General features: G+C 42.2%; 1 protein-coding gene across 1 annotated transcript in view; it reads right to left on the bottom strand.

Moving 5' to 3' along the window:
* Positions 1 to 626: 626 nt before the first annotated feature.
* Positions 627 to 20796, bottom strand: part of LOC142367264 (death-associated protein kinase 2) — a 48146-nt gene continuing 27976 nt past the window's right edge. Inside the window, exons 3-12 of the mRNA XM_075449251.1 lie at positions 13321 to 13542; positions 12913 to 13051; positions 12664 to 12793; positions 9456 to 9504; positions 9205 to 9231; positions 6997 to 7149; positions 6260 to 6305; positions 6065 to 6154; positions 4806 to 4892; positions 627 to 1793 (exon numbers count right to left, since the gene is read on the bottom strand). Coding sequence (XP_075305366.1) covers positions 1713 to 1793; positions 4806 to 4892; positions 6065 to 6154; positions 6260 to 6305; positions 6997 to 7149; positions 9205 to 9231; positions 9456 to 9504; positions 12664 to 12793; positions 12913 to 13051; positions 13321 to 13542 — 1024 coding nt within the window. The 3' untranslated portion in view covers positions 627 to 1712. The remainder of the gene's footprint in view (positions 1794 to 4805; positions 4893 to 6064; positions 6155 to 6259; positions 6306 to 6996; positions 7150 to 9204; positions 9232 to 9455; positions 9505 to 12663; positions 12794 to 12912; positions 13052 to 13320; positions 13543 to 20796) is intronic.

Genomic DNA, 20796 nt, shown 5'->3' with positions numbered 1-20796 from the left:
AGGAGACGACAGGTTTGGTAGCTGGGCTCAGGTGGAGATCGGAGAGAATCGTTGGCCGGTTGCTAAATTACTGGCGAGGCTGTCTGACGAGTCAGGAGCGTCAGCTGCTGGGATTATTCGGCCGTGGTACCACGGCCCCCTGCCCCGATGACCCTTTCCCTTCCCTCAGCATCTGTCCCGACTCAGACCTGAGGTATGGGCTGAACCTGAAGGAGGCTGGGGGGAAAGCACTGTCACTCCTGATGGTGAGGTGTCTGAACCATCAGAGACTACAACAGCGCTCCCAGCTCCCCTGGAGAGCTGGCCTGGCCCTGGGAGAGGAGGTCCAGCCTGAGTGGAGGAGCCTCTACAAGCCTCCTCTCTCCAAGAGGGTGGGGGACCTTCAGTAGAGACTCCTCCATGGGATTGTAGCAGTGAACGCCTTCATATCCATCCTGAACTCCTCTGTCACTAATATCTGCCCTTTCTGTGAGACTGTAGAGACTGTTTTCCACTGTTTTACTGACTGTCCCAGTCCGACTCCTCTCTTTACCATCCTGGATTTTTTTTTCAGGAAGGCAGGAGAGGTTTTCTCCCTGAGAACTTTTATTTATGGTTTTAAATACAGAAAAACTCAGAAGGATAAATGTTAGTTGATGAACTTTATTGTGGGACAAGCTAAGATGGTGATCTACGTGAGTAGAAAAAAGAAGTTAGAGGACAATGTGGAATGTGACATAGTGAGGATGTTGAGTGGGATGGTGAGGACGAGGCTGCTGATTGATTTGAATTATTACAGAGCAATGAAGGACCTGGAGCAGTTCAAGAAAATTTGGACATATGGTGGAGTGCTGTGTTCTGTCCAGGGTGATGAACTGGTGCTCTCATCTTTTCTAGCTAGGTTTTTATTTTATATATATTTTTTAGGAAAATGTTGTAAAATAAATGTTGTACCAAATACAAACGAACAATAAAGTTGTGTTTTCAAAATTCTAATTCACTCCCTCTCTCACACACACACACACACACACACACATACACACACATGGTTAACTGCTGCTGCTTTGAACTTTGCTGGTTCTGAACTCAACAGTTCATCTTTAAGCTTGAAAACAGTCCTCAGGGGGATTTGCATTGAGCTCAACATGGACGAGAGGTCGTGGCACCTAATGAAGCCGAAACTCAGGCAGCCCAGAGAGTGCGATCTGAATATTAAAAATGATTTACCCACAAAGCAGCAGCTGAATTCTAAAACTGAATGACCTGATATGTATGTATACTGTGTCAGTTTGTCATGTGTTACAGGACAACATTCAAAACATGAATAGAACAGGCAGTGGCATTTGACTGATAGTGAAAACTGATGGAAGACTTGTGCTTAAGATGAGTTTAACTTTTGTATAGGAGATATAATTCTACCCAAAGCTTTTCTTGGCACACTGTTATCAGAGTTTTGTCAAATCAGTAACCATCTCAATACTAACTTTAAAAATATTAGTGCCATTAAAGACAAGCAATCCCAACATTTCCAAAGTTTTCAATAGACGATCTTATGGAGGTGCTTTAAAAAGAAAACACGCTCTTTTGACAGTCTGATACACCTCAGACTGTGTGAGATTGGAACAGTAATATTCAGAGGGCCATTTCATCAGAAGAGTGTTTGTCTGAAATAATGCTGGTCTGAGGCTGGTCTGCAGAACCTTCTGGAGTCTGCTGCCTCCCTCTGGTCAACTCTATGAACTGCTGCTGAGTCTTCGGCGCAGCAGAGAAGCGGGGTTGCTGTCTGTGTCCTCCACGTCGCTTTCACATTGTCTCTGCAGAAAAGCATCATTTCAGCTCAGTCGGAAAAATTTTCACTTACATGAGTAACATGCTGCATTTACAAACTAGGAGTGGGAAGTAATGCTGTACATAATTGATTAAGCAGAAAACTCAGCTCCATTCGGATGTCATAATCAAACTGTGTGAGTACAAAGCTTCTTAGTCCACCAACAATCTGCACGATGTTTGTCATGGATGCAGTGTCAGTAAAGAATAAAAAGAGGGAAAATCTGTGTCCATGGAAGGTAATGAAACTGAGAGCATCACAACAGAAACCTCACTGGCTTCATACAGAGTAGAGGCAGCAATGCTCTTTTGACAATTAAAACATAAAACAGCACATGCAGAGGTACATTGAATGTGATTAGATAAGGAGCAGCCCGTGAAGAAAGATGGGGCTGAAGTTAAGTGGTATGTCGGCAGGATGGCTGGAATTTGCTGACATGGGAAAGTCGTTGTGGATCTTTAGCTGCCAACAGCCAACAGTCAGAGCATCATATTCATGCTCAACGCTTTGCTTTGAATATGGGCAGCAGATGCTGAGTGGAAGTGTGAGGCAGAAGGCCATTGTATTTTAAAAAAAGTTTGCGTTGAAAGCAGATGATTCATGATGCAACCCACTGTGTTCGACTGAAATGCGTGTTGCATCTAAACCTTAAAGGATCATAGAGCTCTGCTGCAATAAAGGAATTTATCATTGATTCTTTGTTCGAAACTATTTACATTACAGGCAGTGTGCTCATAATCATAAATATGGCAGCACCAGATGGATTTAGTTGTGTAATGACTGGCCACAGACTGTTCATGAGCCTATGCTGATGACTTTAAGTTACTGATGAAAACAACCTGATAATGATTCATTTCACTGAACCACAGTTCTCTCTGAATACATCATCTATAAAGCAAAGCACCAGTCAAAAGTTTGGGCATAGCTTTTCATTAATTTGCTATAACTTTGTCTCTTAATATGAAATAAAATAATACATTGAATTTTTTAATTATGTAATGAGCAGATTGTATCTGAAAAATCTGCCCTACAGTTTTGATTCCTCAAGTCTTCACTATCCTCACTGTTAAAGCTGCATGAGGTCATGGAGCTGTCTTATATGGTGAGCACTTAGTGTCTGCTTTTAGTTCACACTGTGACCCAACTCAACCCAACCATCTGAATGTAGTCTGGGTTGGCTGAGGCCATCTGATGCAGCCCTGCTTCTCTCTGCTTCTCAGTCTGAAGATAAGCTTATGCTCACTGTCCAGTCCGACATACAGCTAGAATCAGGTGTTGCCACATGTTTCCGTGGTAACCATCTTCAACAATCTTCAACAGTGCCATCAGCAAAGACCCATCCCACCTTCTTGTCCATACCCATGGTTTATCTTCTGTTCATCTCTGTTCATCAGATCAAAGTCCAGATTTCCTTTGATCTAATGTCTGATTTCTGTGTTCCACGGTCAGAACTATTCTTGGCAGCAGTTTTACTGTGAATGCTTGATTCATGCAGTGTCCTCACAAAAGTTGGTGCTGGAATGTGCTGCCCTAAGCGGCAGCATTGCTGGGCAGCTGTCTGCTTCAACAGGCCACCCACCCCTCCTAGTTCTGGTTCTGGTTCTGCTGAGTTCCACTCTCCACTGCCACCCCATGCATGCTCAGAATGGGGGATTAAATCGGAGAGAACATTTGATGTGATCTTCTGATCTCTTTAGCTAGAAATATTTTAAAGAATTGGCATCACATGAATTTGACAGATTTTTTAAGTGCCTTGAGACGACTTCAGTCATAAATTGGCACAATGTGAATAAACTGAATGGACTGAGTCTATAATGTGATGGCAGTTTGTTCGAATCACACACTGACATGTCACCTCAGTTTGAACTGCGATGGCTTTACAAGGAAATCATTTTTTCACTAGTAAAGTGTTACTGCTAAAATGTATAACATGCTCAGCCTTGAAAACATCATACGATTTGCTGATCTGAGGTTAATTCACAAAATCATTCATAATACAGCACCTCCACCTTTAAAAACATTTGTCCAACTCTGCTCTGAACACATGAGCAGAACCTCAAGATCCACCAGTAGGGGAGATTGTAGTCTCCCAAACCGACAAACTGCCTTTGCTCAATCAGCTTTCTCATTCAGGGCAACCAAAACTTGGAACAGTCTACCAAGGGACCTAAAAAGTATTACTGATTATCAGGCCTTCTCTAGGGGTGTGAAAAACATGGATATTAACCAACCAGTCTTGTCAACACTAATATTATGGTATTCAAATCAACATTTCATAATCCATATGCCATTTTTAAGTGTGTGTGTGTGTGGGTGGGTGTGTGTGTGTGTGTGTGTGTGTGTGTGTGTGTGTGTGTGTGTGTGTGTGTGTGGGGGGGGGGTATGTATGCACCTATGGCCTATGACTGTTCTTATTTGTATATGTACTGTATTTTAATTTTGTTTTACCTGCCATGGGACTGCAGATGGAAATTAGCTATTAGCTATAATCTGGCACAAGCCATCTTTTTGCTTTTGTAAACAATGACTATTGTGCATGGTCCCTGTTGAACTAAATAAACTAAACTAAACTACTGCTGTGTAAGAAGAGGTGAAGCTTTCCTGTCCTGTGCCGTCCTCATGGCAGCCACTTTAATCATGTAGTTTAGTAAACCTGGGGTGGGTCTGTGTGAGGTAAGTTAATGTGTCAAATGATGAGCTGACTTCTCTCCTTCTCTTCTGGGTTTTTGTCATAATATGGATTACAACACTGGTTGAATGAATATATTTACGGTTTACTAACATTTAGTCTAGTACAACACAACTGATGGTGTCATACACAAAGGAGACAAGAAACACCAGCAGTTCTCATTAGTTAAGATCAACCTACTCCAGGTGATGACTGCACGAATCTGGTTAGGATGCAGTCGTCAGTATGCAAAGACTTCTTCATGGTAGACGGTGAGGAATCCAAAATATGACACATAATTGGCTTGTTTGTACATACATATCTTCTCACCTGTAATGGATCTGGATCTGGGCTGCCCTTACACAGCAGTCTCAAATTCCCAAGCCGGTTACACATCCACACCATGTTGTAGGACATCTAGATGGGGTGAGAGTTAAAGAAAAACTGACATCCATCCATCCATCACACTTTATATGACATAAGCTCAGTATGATTTCCTAAAAAGGTTACTATCTATTCTGTGATGAGAAGAGATGAAGGTCTGAGATCTTCTTGTTGACTTGTGAAGATCTGCTTTGACCATTATAGTATTACAGTTATACAAATACAGTAATGTGGCTCATTCAATCCAATACAATACAATTTTATTTATAAAGCACTTTAAAACAACCTCAGTGGAAGACAGTTTACTTTTTCTTCCTTTTCTGTGTGACCTCATTGTATGATGGTCTGCTGTTACCATGACAGCGAGGCTATGGTCGTTTTTTCTGTCTGTAGCACACCTGCTGTAGTTACAAAAGTGGTTTAAGTATTCCAAGTCTTTGTGTGCTATTTTCAGTGTATGTGCAGTGATATTTAGGGATTTTATAATCAAGGTTTACTTTGATGAAAGGTGGTGATCACAGGGCTTGAGAAAACGGGGTCCAGTCTATGAACTGGGACTTCAATTTGATTTCAAGTACAAACCTGGGAAGTTTCCTGTCTGCATGTTACACACATATCAACATATCAACTCCGTCTACAGTTGGTTTCTCTGGGAGCACACTGTACAGGGAGGACACACAGCCAGCTGCAGCTGGAAACATCTGTTTATGATGGCAGCACAAGAGACTTCATGGTGAACATGCCAAAACTAAGTAGCTCTTGTGGTGGAATGACGCTGACTGCCACCCATCAGCTATTTCCATTTCCAATAAAATGATTTTCATGTATATCCACATTAAAATTCTGTGTAAGACTGGTAAAACTTCTTGCCCAGCTCTGGGGATACTTTAGCTTGGCAGGGCACTTAAACAAACACAGCTTGTATATTTTCAGAGTGATTGGACAGCGAATGGCACCAGCGCAGTATTATAGTCGACCCGAACACACACATGCCTTCTTCTGTCACTGATTAAACAACTGTTGTAATGCTATATCTAATAAAATGAAGGTCTTCTGATAGTGGAGGAGTTTCAGGTGTTGACTACAAATCACTCCATGTTGTCCTCACCTCACCTCATTAGTTGTATTCTCTTGATGTTACTGCTTACTCTCTTACAAAAGCATGAAATGTAGAGAAATATTTCAACATGAATCTAAAGACACACCTTCCATTTCCGTCTGGCGTTGAACTTCTTAAAGTTCTTCATGTTGATTGAGGATCGATTCCTATTGGCTGCCTGTTTGCGTGTGATGGGCTGAAACAAGTGACAACATTTTGACCAATCAGCAACACATAATTACACTCACCAGCAGGATGGAGTAAACACAAGAAGCATGTTTGAGGGAGGACTTGTATTAACCTTAATCCAAGGGTGCAGCAGACACTCCTCAGCTGTCATCCTCTCACTGCAATACAGACCAACACAAAAGGAATGATGATCATGATGATCTGTCCTCATGTACAGAACTGTGCCACTCTGCCACACAATTCATTGCACAGACTTTGAACCAAAGTGGAAAAGAGATGGAGAGCTCTGGGGGACATTCAGGGACAGAACACTCATCATCAGCTGCATGATGTCCCCCTCTGCTGCTCCCAGATCATAAACTATTTGATGTTGGTCTTAATAGCAGATAAACACCAATACTGTAAAAAAACTAACTATATAATGTAATACTATTATAATAATATTGTAACAGCACTAAGATATTTCCGCATGGATCAGCAGAGCTTCATGAGTGAAAGATATCAGGCAAGTGTGAATACTAGGCAGGTGAGTTCATACTGTTTTGCCTCAAAGTTAATTTAAAACCACCACCCTGCAGTTATAAGTCTCCATTACAGCTGCATGCCTGTCCAGACTCAGAACAGTGACAAAGTGACTGTGCATACTGATATCTGAAATTATTACAAACTGTGCAAGAACACAAAGTTGTCACCATAACAAAAGAGGGTGCCTGTGATGAAACAACCCTGATTTGTTCTGGCTCTGCAGACACTATTCTTCTGGTGAAGACAATGCATTGAGATTCATCCACAGAAATAATACCGGTTTGAACTGTGATGTATTAATACTTTAATACCCATAATACATACATTGGATTTTTCTCCAAGAGTTTCTGGATGAAATCTTTAGCCATGGAGCTGGTCATGCTGAAGTGTTGTTCATCAAATTCATATTTCATGGCAATGACATTCCTTAGAGTCTCTTCATCAGTGTCACCTTGGAAGGGTGACAAACCACTCAGCCTGCAGACAAAGAGTATGCAGCACAAGTGACACTAAATCATGTCCACATCTCACTTGATTCATTCAGATCTAAGAGCTGTCAGTTATTTCAGCCTTGGTGGAAGTTCAACATTAATTTCTTTGGACTGTGGGAGGGAACCCACACAGTCAGAAAATGTGAACCCATGCCTTTTCTTTGGGATGTTTGTAATTCTGTATGATGTGTACATGTAATCCTATCTGTAGGTACTGTATATATATATTGTAGTAATCATAGCTGCTCTTGAAAAATATCTTTTTAAGCTCAAGAGTCTTACATCCTGGGTCAAGGTTCTTCTGCACTGCTTTTTTTTTCACGACAGACACTGGGCCTCATGCAACAACCGAATGATTTAAGAGAATTTGCGCATTCACCAATCTTTTCGTATTTTACGTTTTCTTTCAGGTACGAACAGAATTTACGAGTGATCCAGACCTGTCGTAGGAGTTTCCTAAAATAGTCCGCTGTTATTCCAATCAAGTTTGCTTGACTAATGGATTGTATATTCAATTACTTTGAAGCAAACATAAATAAGTACATTATACCCCATAATGATGCTGACATTATTCTGTTTGAGTTAAATTATGCACTAATTGAAGGTTAATTTAACTCTGTATATAACAAGGTCAATGGGAAGCGTAACCAGCGGCTGACTTGCTACATTTGGATGTCTTAGCGGGTCAGGCTCTTGGAAGAGAACGTGTGCTCCGAGACCGTGTAGATATCCTTGTGGAGACAGATGAATGGCTGACATCGCGATTTAGATTTCCAAGCACTGTGCTGCTGCAAATATGCAGCTTGTTGGAGCCACAACTCCAGAGAGAAACACGCCGATCAAACCCAATTCCACCACACGTCCAGTTCCTCACCACCCTTGGATTTTGGCCACTGGAACCTTTCAGAGGGAGATTGGAGACAGATCGGGGGTGTCCCAGTCCTCTGTGAGTCGTGCGCTCCCCTTGGTCATCAAAGCTCTCATCAGTTTATCACCCATGGTACATCAGATTCCCATACACCGCTGTCCAACAAGTACAAATTAAGAGGGACTTTCATGCCGTGGCTGGACTGCCAGACATAATTGGACCACTAGACTGCACACATATACGCATCAAAGCACCTGTGAGCTGAAGGCCAGGTGGGTGTGTCTCCATACAGCGGGGGGGCAAACTGCTCTATAGCCCAGAGAAGGCATGCCAGATTTGCACAATATTGCCATGAACGAGGGTCTCCTACAACCTGAACCAGCCCAGGCAGACCAGAAGGTGTGGTGCCAGGAGACCCCCCTCATGGACCACCCCATCAAAGAGCCATCATGATGAGGCAACAACTGATTGCACGGCTTTAGTTGCAGTCATCGAGTGCATTTTAAAGCCATTTTCATATCAAACCATTTCTTCTTTATTTCGGTGACATTACGAACTACAGGTGACACAGAACTAAGAGCACTCGTAATAACTTCCCATTTCTTGGCTTTAGCAGGTCCTGTAATTCCACTGCTGACTCTGCTAAAAATGACAGATTTTCCTTTCTGGATCTCTGAAAGCAGAACTTCAGTCTCAGAGCCCCTAAAGTTGTTCTTTTTGCACCTTGATGCCGTTCTCAAACTCAACACTCAACACTTCCTGGCACAGGAGCGAGGAAGCACTGCCTTATATGGTATTATTTTGGGCATGGAGTATGCAAATCTACTATCCTCGTGCACGTGCACTTAAATACGCACGGGTGGGATTCATCATTTACGCAGGTCGTTTACACACTTTTTCTGAAGTTAAGAGCGTTTGTTGAATCTGACGTGGTGTGTTCGTACCAGACCTCTGTACGAAAACAGTGAGAGAAATTTAGAATAAAAATACGAAAATGTTCTTGCATGAGGCCCATTGTGAGTAACAGAATTGCTATTTTCAGACACTGACTTCATCTTAAGAGTTTATGTGGTGTGACATCAGCAGATGTTTTCATACAAAGGATTAAACATGTGCAATAACATACAGCATCTCATATCTAATGACTTACAAGCCATCCAGCATTCCACTTACAGTATGTAGGTAATAACTCCAATGCTCCTAAAGGGACAGAGACACAGGGCACAGTCAGTCAGGTCATTTGATCATGGGTCTTAAAATAGAACTTTATATCATGATTCTATAATAGAAATAAACCAAAGTGAAGTCAAATGAAGTGACACTGTTGTGGGTGGGAGCAACACAACTCGTGCAGTGAGTGGTGCTCAGAACAGGTTTGAACATGCACACACTGTGTGAAAGGGCATTGAGAACAGAATACTCACCACATATCTGCTGCAGTGCTCAGAGGTTCACAGTTGATCACCTCAGGGGCTAAAGAGAGACAAACAGGGAAAAATTCCAGGGGAAGCTGTGAATGTGATAGAATGAAACTTTTATTTGAGGTTTAAAGAACATTGAAACCCCTCATGTGCATTACTTATAGATGAAATGACGTTGCACTGTGAGCCTGATATTAAAGAACAACTGACTGTTATCGTCCCCACCATTTGTCGGACATGCTATCCTCCCCCTGTGCTTAGATTCAATCCTTACATACTGTACAGAATACTGCCAGTTTTGAGATCTTTGCTCCCCGTCACCCTACTTTGTAAATATCGTCTTTTCTTGTTATTACCTCTGTCAGAAACCCCTTAAATCACCCTGGTGAACAAAGAGGTGTTTTGTTCTCAAAATCCTTTTAATGTAAACATTCAGTCTGATACACAACTAGTCAAGCTAAAAGCCTGAACAGCAATTTCACAGAGGACCCTTCTAGATCAACAAAGGTGTTTTCGCATCTTCTGCAACCGCTGAACTGGCTTCCAAGGTCTACCACTACTACCACCACTAGTGATTTTTTTTTCACTTCCAGTGGATTGTTTCTGTCTTACTGAGTATTGGTTGAGTGTTGGCGAATCAAGCACTTTTTCTGAACCTTTACCGACTGTACATATTGCATTGCTAACAAAGATTTCTTAACTCTTATCCACTCTTTTAATCTTGCACAGTGTGTTACTGGTCCTACACATAAACACAGGCAGTTTTTAATTTGGACATTGCTTATGCTGTGTTTTCTCCTCACACTCCTGTTTTATTTGATATCGCTCATCCTTGCTAATTTAAACCTCTTGCTCCTGCAAGGTGCTGTTGCATGTTAAACCCGTCCACCGCTGCTCAGTTTACAACTGCTTTTAATGATAATGTCAACGCCAACCTGTGGTCCTTTTAAGTTTTAGTACTGAGGAATTAACATTGCAGTTTTATTATGCCTGTATAAAAACTCTGGACGTGGTGGCCTAACTAAAAACCAAGCACCCTAAAACCTACACCTCAGCCCTGGTTAAATGATGTCAATGGTGCCGTCTGATGAGACTGAAGGTAAACAGAGCGCAGGTGGAAGAAGGATAAACTGCAGGTCTCTTTTGATATAATGAGGTAATGCTGGCAGTGTTACCAGAGTACTGGTAGACTGAGAAAAAAAAAAAGTTCTCTAATATTGTCTCTATTAACCATCATAAACCCAGTGTTCTTTAGACTGTTAACTCTATTCTGAATGTCCCCCAGTCCACCAGTTTGGAAGGGAGCAGGTCGTTTAGGCCATTGGCGTTTAGGCCGCAGTCGTTTAGGCCAACAGAGGAGTCGTTTAGGCCACAGGGAGCAGTCGTTTAGGCCAGGCTACCTGAGCAGCTGAAATCTTTATTACATCACTTTGTACATTCGTTATTATAAGATATAAGTCAGCTCTACTGGTCTGTCTGGGTAGCCTACATATCTATGGTAAATTATTTAATAACCAACTTTAGTGTGGAAACGTTTTTTTTATTTAATACATTTTTTTATTTAATAAAATAAATTACAGCATTATTGTCCAATGAATGTGGCAATGCAGATGATTATTTCCACAATTTTATGAATTTATAAATCACCATTTATTAAATAAAAAAAACGTTTCCACACTAAAGTTGGTTATTAAATAATATACCATACATATGTAGGCTACCCAGACAGACCAGTAGAGCTGACTTATATCTTATACTAACGAATGTACAATAATAAAGATTTCAGCTGCTCAGGTAGCCTGGCCTAAACGACTGCTACCTGTGGCCTAAACGACTCCTCTGTCAGCCTAAACGACTGCAGGGGGGCCTAAACGACTGCGGCCTAAACGCCAATGGCCTAAACGACCTGTATCCGTTTGGAAGCGTCTCCTGCAATCTGTTAGAAATGAATAGAATCCACTTTTTTGTTGATTTAGGCTGCGGCTACACGAAAACGTTTTTCACTGTAAACGATACTTTTTCTTATCGTTTCGCTGTCGCGGCCACACGGAGCCGGCGTTCCCACTACCCCAAAACGATAGTTTTTGAGAACGGGTTCCAGAGTGGGAAAGTTTGAAAACGGCCTCGTTTCGTTTCCATTGTTACAGCTAAAACGTTTTTGCGTCAGTCACACGTTGACGCTGTGAGCCAATTTTAACACTTCTCTATTGTCTCACAGCGTGGCGTGACACAGTGGCGTGTGTACTGCATCGTTTCATCGTTTTCATCCGTTTTCGTCTGGACCTGAGTCTTTACAGCAGCGCGTTTCCGTGTGGTCGCAAGAATTTTCGTACCCGTTTTCAAAAAAAACCTCGTTTCGTTTTCGTGTAGCCGTAGCCAAAGTCAAGTCCACTGGGACACTTATCCTACCTTTTTCATATGACCCAACTGTCAATATCTGCTGCTCTGCTGTTTTAAATCATTTTTAACTCTGTCGCTTTCATTTTCAAAAGACATTATTGGTCATATGAAATTTTCAGGTTCTCCCACAGATGCTTTACTCCTATATTTTTTAAAGAAATTATCCCTAGTGTTGTATCCTCCATCCTGGACATTGTTCATAGCAGCCTTACCTCTATCTCTTAACTCAGATTTGACCTCTGCGTTTGACATTGTTAAGCATAGTGTCCTTATTTTGCATCTGGAGCATTGGGGGGGCATCTGAGGAGCAGCATTAGACTGGTTACGTTCCTACTTGATAGTTTATTGGGTTATAGAGCCCTTTTGCTGGAAATAACTGTCTGCTGAGAAAATTATTACACTATGGGAGTAAATAAAATAAAAAGCAAACAAAAAATGTTATGAACCTGAAAAAAACTATCGACTGCAAATCACCATGAAACTCAGTTCAGCTAAACTCATGTCAGAATGTCACACAGCTTGAACACTAACATGCTCCTCCAACATAAAACGTTTCAGGTGACAGGAAGTGACGGGCATATAAACCCTATCAAAGTACCACTTTATCTGTAAAGTGAATAACTTCAAGTGTAAAAAAAACATGTTTTTTTTTTAGCTTCATCAGAAAATCTGCCACACAACAGGGACAACAGAAGAAAAGCAGCCTTTTGGCTGACTTACATTCACAGAAGTGTTTATAACTGTGCACAGTAAAAAATGCTTCAATGATTCCAGAGAAACTTCACAGAGACACATTTAAAAGCATCCTCACCGACGTACTGGGGAGTACCGCTTGTGCTCTTGTACTCCTTCCCCTGATGGAAATGGTAAGCCAGGCCAAAGTCAATGAGTTTGATATTGGGGTGTGGTGACACTTTGTCAGACAGCATGACGTTTTCTGGCTAAAGAAACAGAGCAGAATATAATGGTAGATGGACATATCTTGCTGTGATGTGAAATTGTCATTGAAATATTGTTGCATAACATAAACACAAATTAGCTTGAGTCACTTCACTGTTACCTTCAGGTCAAAATGAGCAATGTTGTTCCTGTGCATGAACCTCAGCCCCTCCAGGATTTGCTTCATAAACTCAATGGCTTCACTTTCAAGCAGGTTCTCCTTCTCAGCAATAAAGTCAAACAACTCTCCTCCACAGACACTAAGATATCAAACAGAGGATGGTGTTACTATAAAGATGTTCTCACATATCTCATCAACCCTATTTACTGGAGGGATGGTAGCCCTCCTGTGCTCACTTATGTGTAAAGTAGTATATTACTTCAACAATAAATAATTTCACATATGAATAGATGTACCCTCCTCGTTCCCTTTGAATGAATTGGACTAATTTGAATTGGATTTGATTGGACACTGCACATTAGACCTGAAAATACCACCACATTCACTGGAAGATAGCAAACTACTTACAGCTCCAGGATGAGGACCACCTCTGATCGGCTCTCAAAAACATCTTTGAGGGTCACAATGTTGGGATGTTGCACAGCCTGGAGGATCTCCACTTCTCGCTCCACACTGCTCCTCTCCAGGCCCAGGCGGCTGCATGCATTCTTTCGGATCTTCAGGAATTTTCCTGCCCAACAAGTCCCAGATGTCCTCTCACGGACCTGTCGTACCTGACCAAAATGCCCACTGGATGAGGCAAGAATATATTTCACAGTACATTCAGTCAGTTTCTTCCAGAAACCTGCCTGCAGCAGGAGGATCATGTTAGCATTAATGAATCAACTCCCTCTGACTGTTTAAATGTTCACGTTCCTGGAACCACAGGCAGAGGAGGAGGAGTGGCAGCTATCTTCAGATCAGGGTTACTAATCAGTCCCAGACCCAAGATTAGTTTGAGCTCTTTTGAATCTCTGATTCTCAGTTTTTCCCAAAGTGGAAATCCCAGAAACCTCTTGTGTTTGTTGTTGTGTATCGTCCACCTGGCCCTTATTCTGAGTTTCTGTCTGAATTCTCAGAGTTTTTATCCCAGTTAGTGCTGAGTACAGATAAAGTCATTGTTGTGGGTGACTTTAATATTCATGTAGATGTTGAAAATGACAGCCTGAATATGAACTTTAATTCTATATTAGACTCTATTGGATTTTCTCAAAGTCAAGGTCAGGGTTTCTTTATTCGTACCATAGTACTGGTAAATTCGTTGTGCAGGCAGTAAAAGTCAGTTTGTCATCAATGCCAATCCAAAGATTAAGATTACTTTACTATTCATGTACACATGAATGTAAACATGAAATTACTCCTCCGCATTTGACCCATCCAGGACCACATGCTCACACACTCATTGAGAGAGATGCCATACACATGAGTGGTGGGCAGCCAATAACAGCACCCGGGGAGCATGGGGGTAAGGGTGCCTTCCTCAAGGGCACCTCAGCTGTGGAAAGGAGGTGGACTGCCACCCCTACAGCTGTCAGTCCATCAATCTTTTTTTGAGCTGTGAGAGTGGAGAGCAGACGACTTCCAGTGATTGGACGACCCACTCTAACCACTGAGCCACGGCCGCCCACTACTTGCAATTGTCCACGCATTCAACAGATTGGCCCTTCATGACTGTGGGATCATGGTTTGGAGCCTGAGTTATGAAAAAATAAATAATCATGTCATTTGTTTTGTACGTGTTAAGCACCAAGAAATTAAGATCGCACCAACTGAAAAAATCCTCCAAGACTGGACCATGGCTGGGTTTTGTTCCCCCAGAGATGTTTAAATAAAAGGTTTAAGCAAGGTAAGTGTGGCATCTTCAACGCCTCTGTGGGCCCTGTAAGAAAATTGCATGTGGTCAAGTACATGTGCAGTCCTCCCTCGAAGCTCCGACTTAACAATTTTCTCAAATGATTTCATTAAGAGAGAGGTGAGAGCGACTGGTCTAAAATCATTCAGCGTTTTAGGTTTCCTGACTTTAGGAACAGGGATAATCTCTGCTTGTTTCCAAAGCCTGGGCACCTTTTGCTGACTCAGTGATACATGAAAAATGTGATGAAAGATTGGACTCAGTTGTTTTGCACATGACTTAAGTAAGATTTCACTTATTTTATCATGTCCAGGGCTTGTCCAGAAAGTTTGTAATAGATGAAGAAAAAAATCCAATAATTAGGGAAAAGGCAGTAAAGAGTTTAGGCAGGTGGTACCAGGCAGACATGAATGATGGAGAGCGGGCAGTGCAGTTTCGGAAAGATGTTGCTGAGGGACTGGATAGAATAGATTAATCAAAATTGTTCTCATCACATATAAAGCTCCATCATATCTTAAATATCTCATAGTTGGATATTTTCCCAACAGAGCACTTTGCTCTCAGACTGCAGGTTTACTTGTGGTTACCAGAGTTTCTAAAAGTATAATGGGAGGCAGAGCCTTCAGTTATCAGGCCCCTCTCTGTGGAACCAGCTGCCAGTTTGGGTTCAGGAAGCAGACATCCTCTCTACCTTTAAGATTAGGCTTAAAACTTTCGTTTTTGATAAAGTTTATAGTTAGGGATGGCTAAGGTGACCCTGGAACATTCCATAGTTAAGCTGCTATAGGCCTAGCTTACTCGGGGAGCTCCCATGATGCAACTGAAGTCGTTATCTTTGGACCTGAGCGTTTCAGGGAGAAATTGTCTAGCTATATAGTTACTCTAGATGGTATTTCCTTGGCTTCTAGTTCTACAGTGAGGAACCTTGGAGTTATTTTTGACCAGAACTTATCATTTGACTCGCATATAAAACAGGTTTCTAGGACTGCCTTCTTTCACCTTCGTAATATTGTTAAAATCAGGAACATCTTGTCTCAGAGTGATGCAGAAAAACTAATTCATGCATTTGTTACTTCAAGATTGGACTACTGTAATTCTTTATTATTGGGCTGTCCCACATATTCTCTGAAAAGCCTTCAGTTGATCCAAAATGCTGCAGCCAGAGTTTTGACGAGAACTAACAGCAGAGATCATATTTCTCCAGTTTTAGCTTCTCTTCATTGGCTCCCTGTTAAATTCAGAATAGAATTTAAGATTCTTCTCCTCACATATAAAGCTCTTAATGACCGAGCTCCATCATATCTTAAAGATCTCATTGTAAGATATTTTCCTAACAGAGCACTTCGTTCCCAAACTGCAGGTTTACTTGAGGTTCCCAGAGTTTCTAAAAGTAGAATGGGAGGCAGAGCCTTCAGTTATCAGGCCCCTCAATTGTGGAATAAGCTGCCAGTAAATGTCCGGGAAGCAGACACCCTTTCCACTTTTAAGACCAGGCTTAAAACTTTCCTTTTTGATAAAGCTTATAGTTAGGGATGGCTCAGGTGATCCTGAAACATCCCATAGTTAAGCTGCTATAGGCCTAGACTGCTGGGGGGCCTCATCTGACACACCTTTCCTCACTTTACTCTCTTTATGTATATGTGATATTATTGTGGTCATTAACTCGTGTTTCCCTGTTCCAACAGATATCCTTTGAATGGTGTTACAGTGCCGCCGTCGCGGTGGCCCCCTGCCCCCCCCCCCTTTTTCTGTCTTCTCAAACCCCAGCTGGTCGAGGCGGATGGCCACCCTTCCTGAGTCTGGTTCTGCCAGAGGTTTCTTCCTGTTAAAAGGGAGTCGTTTCTCTCCACAGTCGCCTCAGGCACGCCGCTCAGGCCGGGAGATTGGACCGAAAAACAAAAAGTTTTCAGTGCATTCTGTTGGTTTTCTTAGCTAGGAAATTGTTTTTGAATTGGCTCTATATGAACGAATTGGATTATTTTATGAATTATGATTATTATTAATTAATTGAATTCCAATTGGCTTGAATTGGACTTACTATCTAAGTGCCTTGAGATGACATTTGTTGTATTTGGCGCTATATAAATAAAAATGAATTGAATTGAATTGAATTGAACCTCTCTTCCCTCTGCTCTCTTTACTCTCCATGTACCTATGACATTATTGTTGTCATTAACTTGTGTTTCCCTGTCTCAACAGGGATCCACAGTACAATGAGATTAAAAGCAACTTCTCATTCAGTGCAAACGTGTAGGCAAAAAAATATAATGGTATATATAAATAAAATGGTGATATGGTGCTTGTTGTTCCCTCTTTTCTGTCTTCTCAAACCCCAGCTGGTCGAGGCAGATGGCCGCCCTTCCTGAGTCTGGTTCTGCCAGAGGTTTCTTCCTGTTAAAAGGGAGTTTTTTCATTCCACAGGTGCCTTGTTTATGCTCAGGACGGGAGAATGGATCGATGTGAAGTTTCAGTGAAATCTTTTGATTTCCTTCGCTAGGCTACTATTTTTTTTTTTTTAAATTGGCTTTGTAAATATGAATTGGACTACTTTGTAATTTAATGAATTGGATTTGACTGGATTGGATTATGATTCTATTACAAATAATTGGATTATAGTTGTATTAAATTGGATTGTTTCTTTGATGTGCCTTGAGATGACATTTGTTGTAATTTGGCGCTTTATTAATGAATTGAATTGAATATATCGTAACATTTTCGCAATCGCAAAAAAAATATTTATAGGGTTGGGGCATTGACATGCATGTACCTGAGGTTATAAGCAATACCACATGTCTGCCACAAAGTGGCACTCTATATGTAAACACGTTTTAGCGTCTAAATCACAAACCCTACGTTGCAAAGTGTAAAAACTTACACCCCCAGTTTCCTTGAATGAAGGTGAATCATATTATGTAATTCATGCCTATTTCCACTGGAGAGTTTTTGCTATGCTGCTGGATGTTTATGTTTGTTTATGTTTATGCATTTAGCAGACAAATTTATCCAAAGCGACTTACAAATGAGGATATAACATTACAGCTAACATCAAAGTTAACAATAAGCTACATAGTTTGCTTCTCTGGCTACCCATGGCTTACACATGGATATTAACACCTACACTTCTTCTGTGCTGTACTACATCAACACCACCATCGACAGTGTTACAACATGGAAGCAGATAACCACCTACCCTAATCAGAAGCCATGGATGAATAAGGAAGTTCGGCTCCCACTGAAGGCCCGCAACGCTGCCTTCAGATCAGATGATGCACAGGCCTACAGCACATCCAGACCCCAAACTCCAAACCCAGCAACCCCACACCGACAACTGCAGACATCTCCTTCCTGAACGAGCTGAATCACTTCTCTGCTCGTTTCGAGAGAGACAACAGAGAGCCACAGATCCCAATCAGGCCTCCTGCAGACAATCAGCCCTTCACACTCTCCTCCACTGACGTTCACACTGCACTGAGCCAGGTCAACACCCGAAAAGCTGTTGGACCTGATGGCATCCCCGGACGTGTGCTCAGAGCATGTGCGGAGTAGCTCGCTGGGGTTTTTACAGACTTTAACACATATAACACATATGCACGGATGCTGTTTGTTGATTTCAGCTCAGCATTCAACACTGTCAGACCCTCTAGTTGAACTGCAAACTTAGAGACCTGGGTTACAGCGTCTCCCTCCGTCACTGGATAATGGACTTTTTGACCAACAGACCCCAGTTTGTTAGGTCAGGACACACCTGCTCCACCACCACCACACTCAACACAGGCGTACCACAGGGCTGAGTTCTGAGCCCATTCCTCTACTCCCTGTTCACCTATGACTGCAGACCTTTACATGGGTCTAACGTCATCATCAAGTTTGCAGATGATACAACGGTAATCGGCCTCATCAGCAACAACGATGAGACAGCCTACAGGGAGGAGGTACAGCATCTGGCTAGCTGGTGTTCAAACAACAACCTGCACCTCAACACCAGCAAAACAAAAGAACTCATTGTGGACTTCAGGACAAAAAGAGGGAGCACACACAACCCCATTCACATAAATGGGATGGCTGTTGAACGTGTCTCCAGCTTTCCTGGGGACCCACATCTTGGAGGACCTCTCCTGGACCACTAACACCTCCAGTCTTGTAAAAAAGGCTCACTAGCGCCTCTTTTTCCTGAGGACACTGAGGCGACACCACCTGTCTTCAGATGTCCTCAGAAACTACAACAGGTGGTGAAAACCGCCCAGCGCATCACCAGGTCCCCACTCCCTGCTATTGAGGACATCCAGAGGACACGCTGCCTGCGTCGTGCTCGCAGCATCATAAAGGACTCCTCTCACCCTGCGCACAGACTGTTTGCCCCCCTGCCCTCCGGTAGGCGCCTTCTAAGCCTCCGGAGCAGAACCAGCAGAATGAAGAACAGCTTCTTCCCCAGAGCTGTCTGCCTTTTGAACTCTGCTCTACAATCTCTGCTCCCAAATCTCTCAATATAGATGTATATAGATGTATATATTAGATGTATATATGTATATATTACCACTGCACTATTACCTGGTCCAGCCCTAGGTGGGGAGGTCCATATCAAGTTCTTCCCACCACCCAAACTGCCGTGAAAATTGCAGAGAGGACCTCCTGGATCCATCTGTCCCACTGCAAAAAGGCATATCATCTAATATCAGCAAAGCCCTCTCAGGTGAGCTGTAAATACTCTGAACCCGCCACCCCAGTGTTGTAAGTCTGTATCCAAAGTAAGTGACATCAATAGGAACACTTCCTGATAATAGGCAAATGTGATAGGCAAAAGGCACACCCAGTCGCAGGACTCAGTGAAGCAACCAACGATGCTCTGAGGGGAAAGAGGCCAACAGAAACCTGATTAAGGTTTGCTGATTTACTTGTTTTAAAATGGAAGGAATAAGAGGCCGACCTTGGAACCCATTTAGGCAGCCTGGCATGTGTGGCCTAACATTCACAATGTGTTGTCTGACAGTTTTAACTGTTCGTGTTGTTTTCCCTCTGTTATGGTTTTAGCTAAAGGAAATTAAAGCTTCCATCTGTAGCAACCACACCCAAGAGGCACACGCAAGTGACACCAACCTAACATCACCTATTTCATCAGATCGAGCAGGTGAAGCACTTCATAGAATTAAGAGCCCCAGCAAATCCCAACCCAACAAGGGAGACATGGTAACAGTAAAGTTGTGTGAGGGAGAGAGCACTACCTTCCTCATTGACTTATGCGCCACTTGGCAGAGTCCCATTCCCAGACTCAAACATTGATCCCACAAGCTATAAGTTTGTCTTACAGTTGTTTACAACACCTATACCTCCTTGAAACTGTACCATCCTGCACAACATGTTTCCTCAGGCAGCTGTGGTTCATCCACTCTATCTTTCCCCGTATGCTGGCAATTACACCTACATCCATCGAAGTGGAAAAGGGCCGAACGTGGTGTAATGTCACTATAACTCTTGAGGATAACTCCAGTCTGATTCAGGATGCGTGGAATACCAATCACACCACCGCGCCCACAAACATTTGGTGGTTCTGCGGAGGAAAGATACTCAGACATGTGTTGCATACTGTTAATTTGATGATCGTATGTAGTGATGCTCCGATCGATCGGCTGCCGATCATGATCGGCCGATAATGCCCAAAAATAGCCTGATCGGCGATCGGAAAAATATGCCGATCAAAAAACCGATCACGTGACGTAAATTACTAGCGACCACTTTCTAATGTGGTACGTGACGTGTGTACAGAACCGAACAGGCAAAACCTCTACAGTGCATCTCGACAACATGACCTCTCCTGTCTAGAATTTTTTCAAAGTGTCAGAAAGATGTGAAACTTACTGCGGTCACGCCATCTGCGCTTCACGCTAGCTACACTTGAAAATCGAGTGCCCGTTTACATCACGTCGTACGGTAAAGCATGTGAGCGGATTTATGGTGCATTCAAGTGCACCCCGTAAACTCAGAAATCTATATCGAAGTTGATTTTTCATTTGTTGGAATACATACACCTGTCATTACTTGGTTGTTTTTTTTTTACTACATTCTTTTTAATGATTAAAACAAAATGATAGAACAAAATTATTGAAGCATATTCAGAATCAAACTCATTTCTGCATAGTCAGATTTGAAAACTTCAT

This window comes from Odontesthes bonariensis, chromosome 18, assembly GCF_027942865.1.
Source record: "Odontesthes bonariensis isolate fOdoBon6 chromosome 18, fOdoBon6.hap1, whole genome shotgun sequence".
Classification (NCBI taxonomy): domain Eukaryota; kingdom Metazoa; phylum Chordata; class Actinopteri; order Atheriniformes; family Atherinopsidae; genus Odontesthes; species Odontesthes bonariensis.
This window is presented reverse-complemented; position numbering and strand designations above follow the sequence as displayed.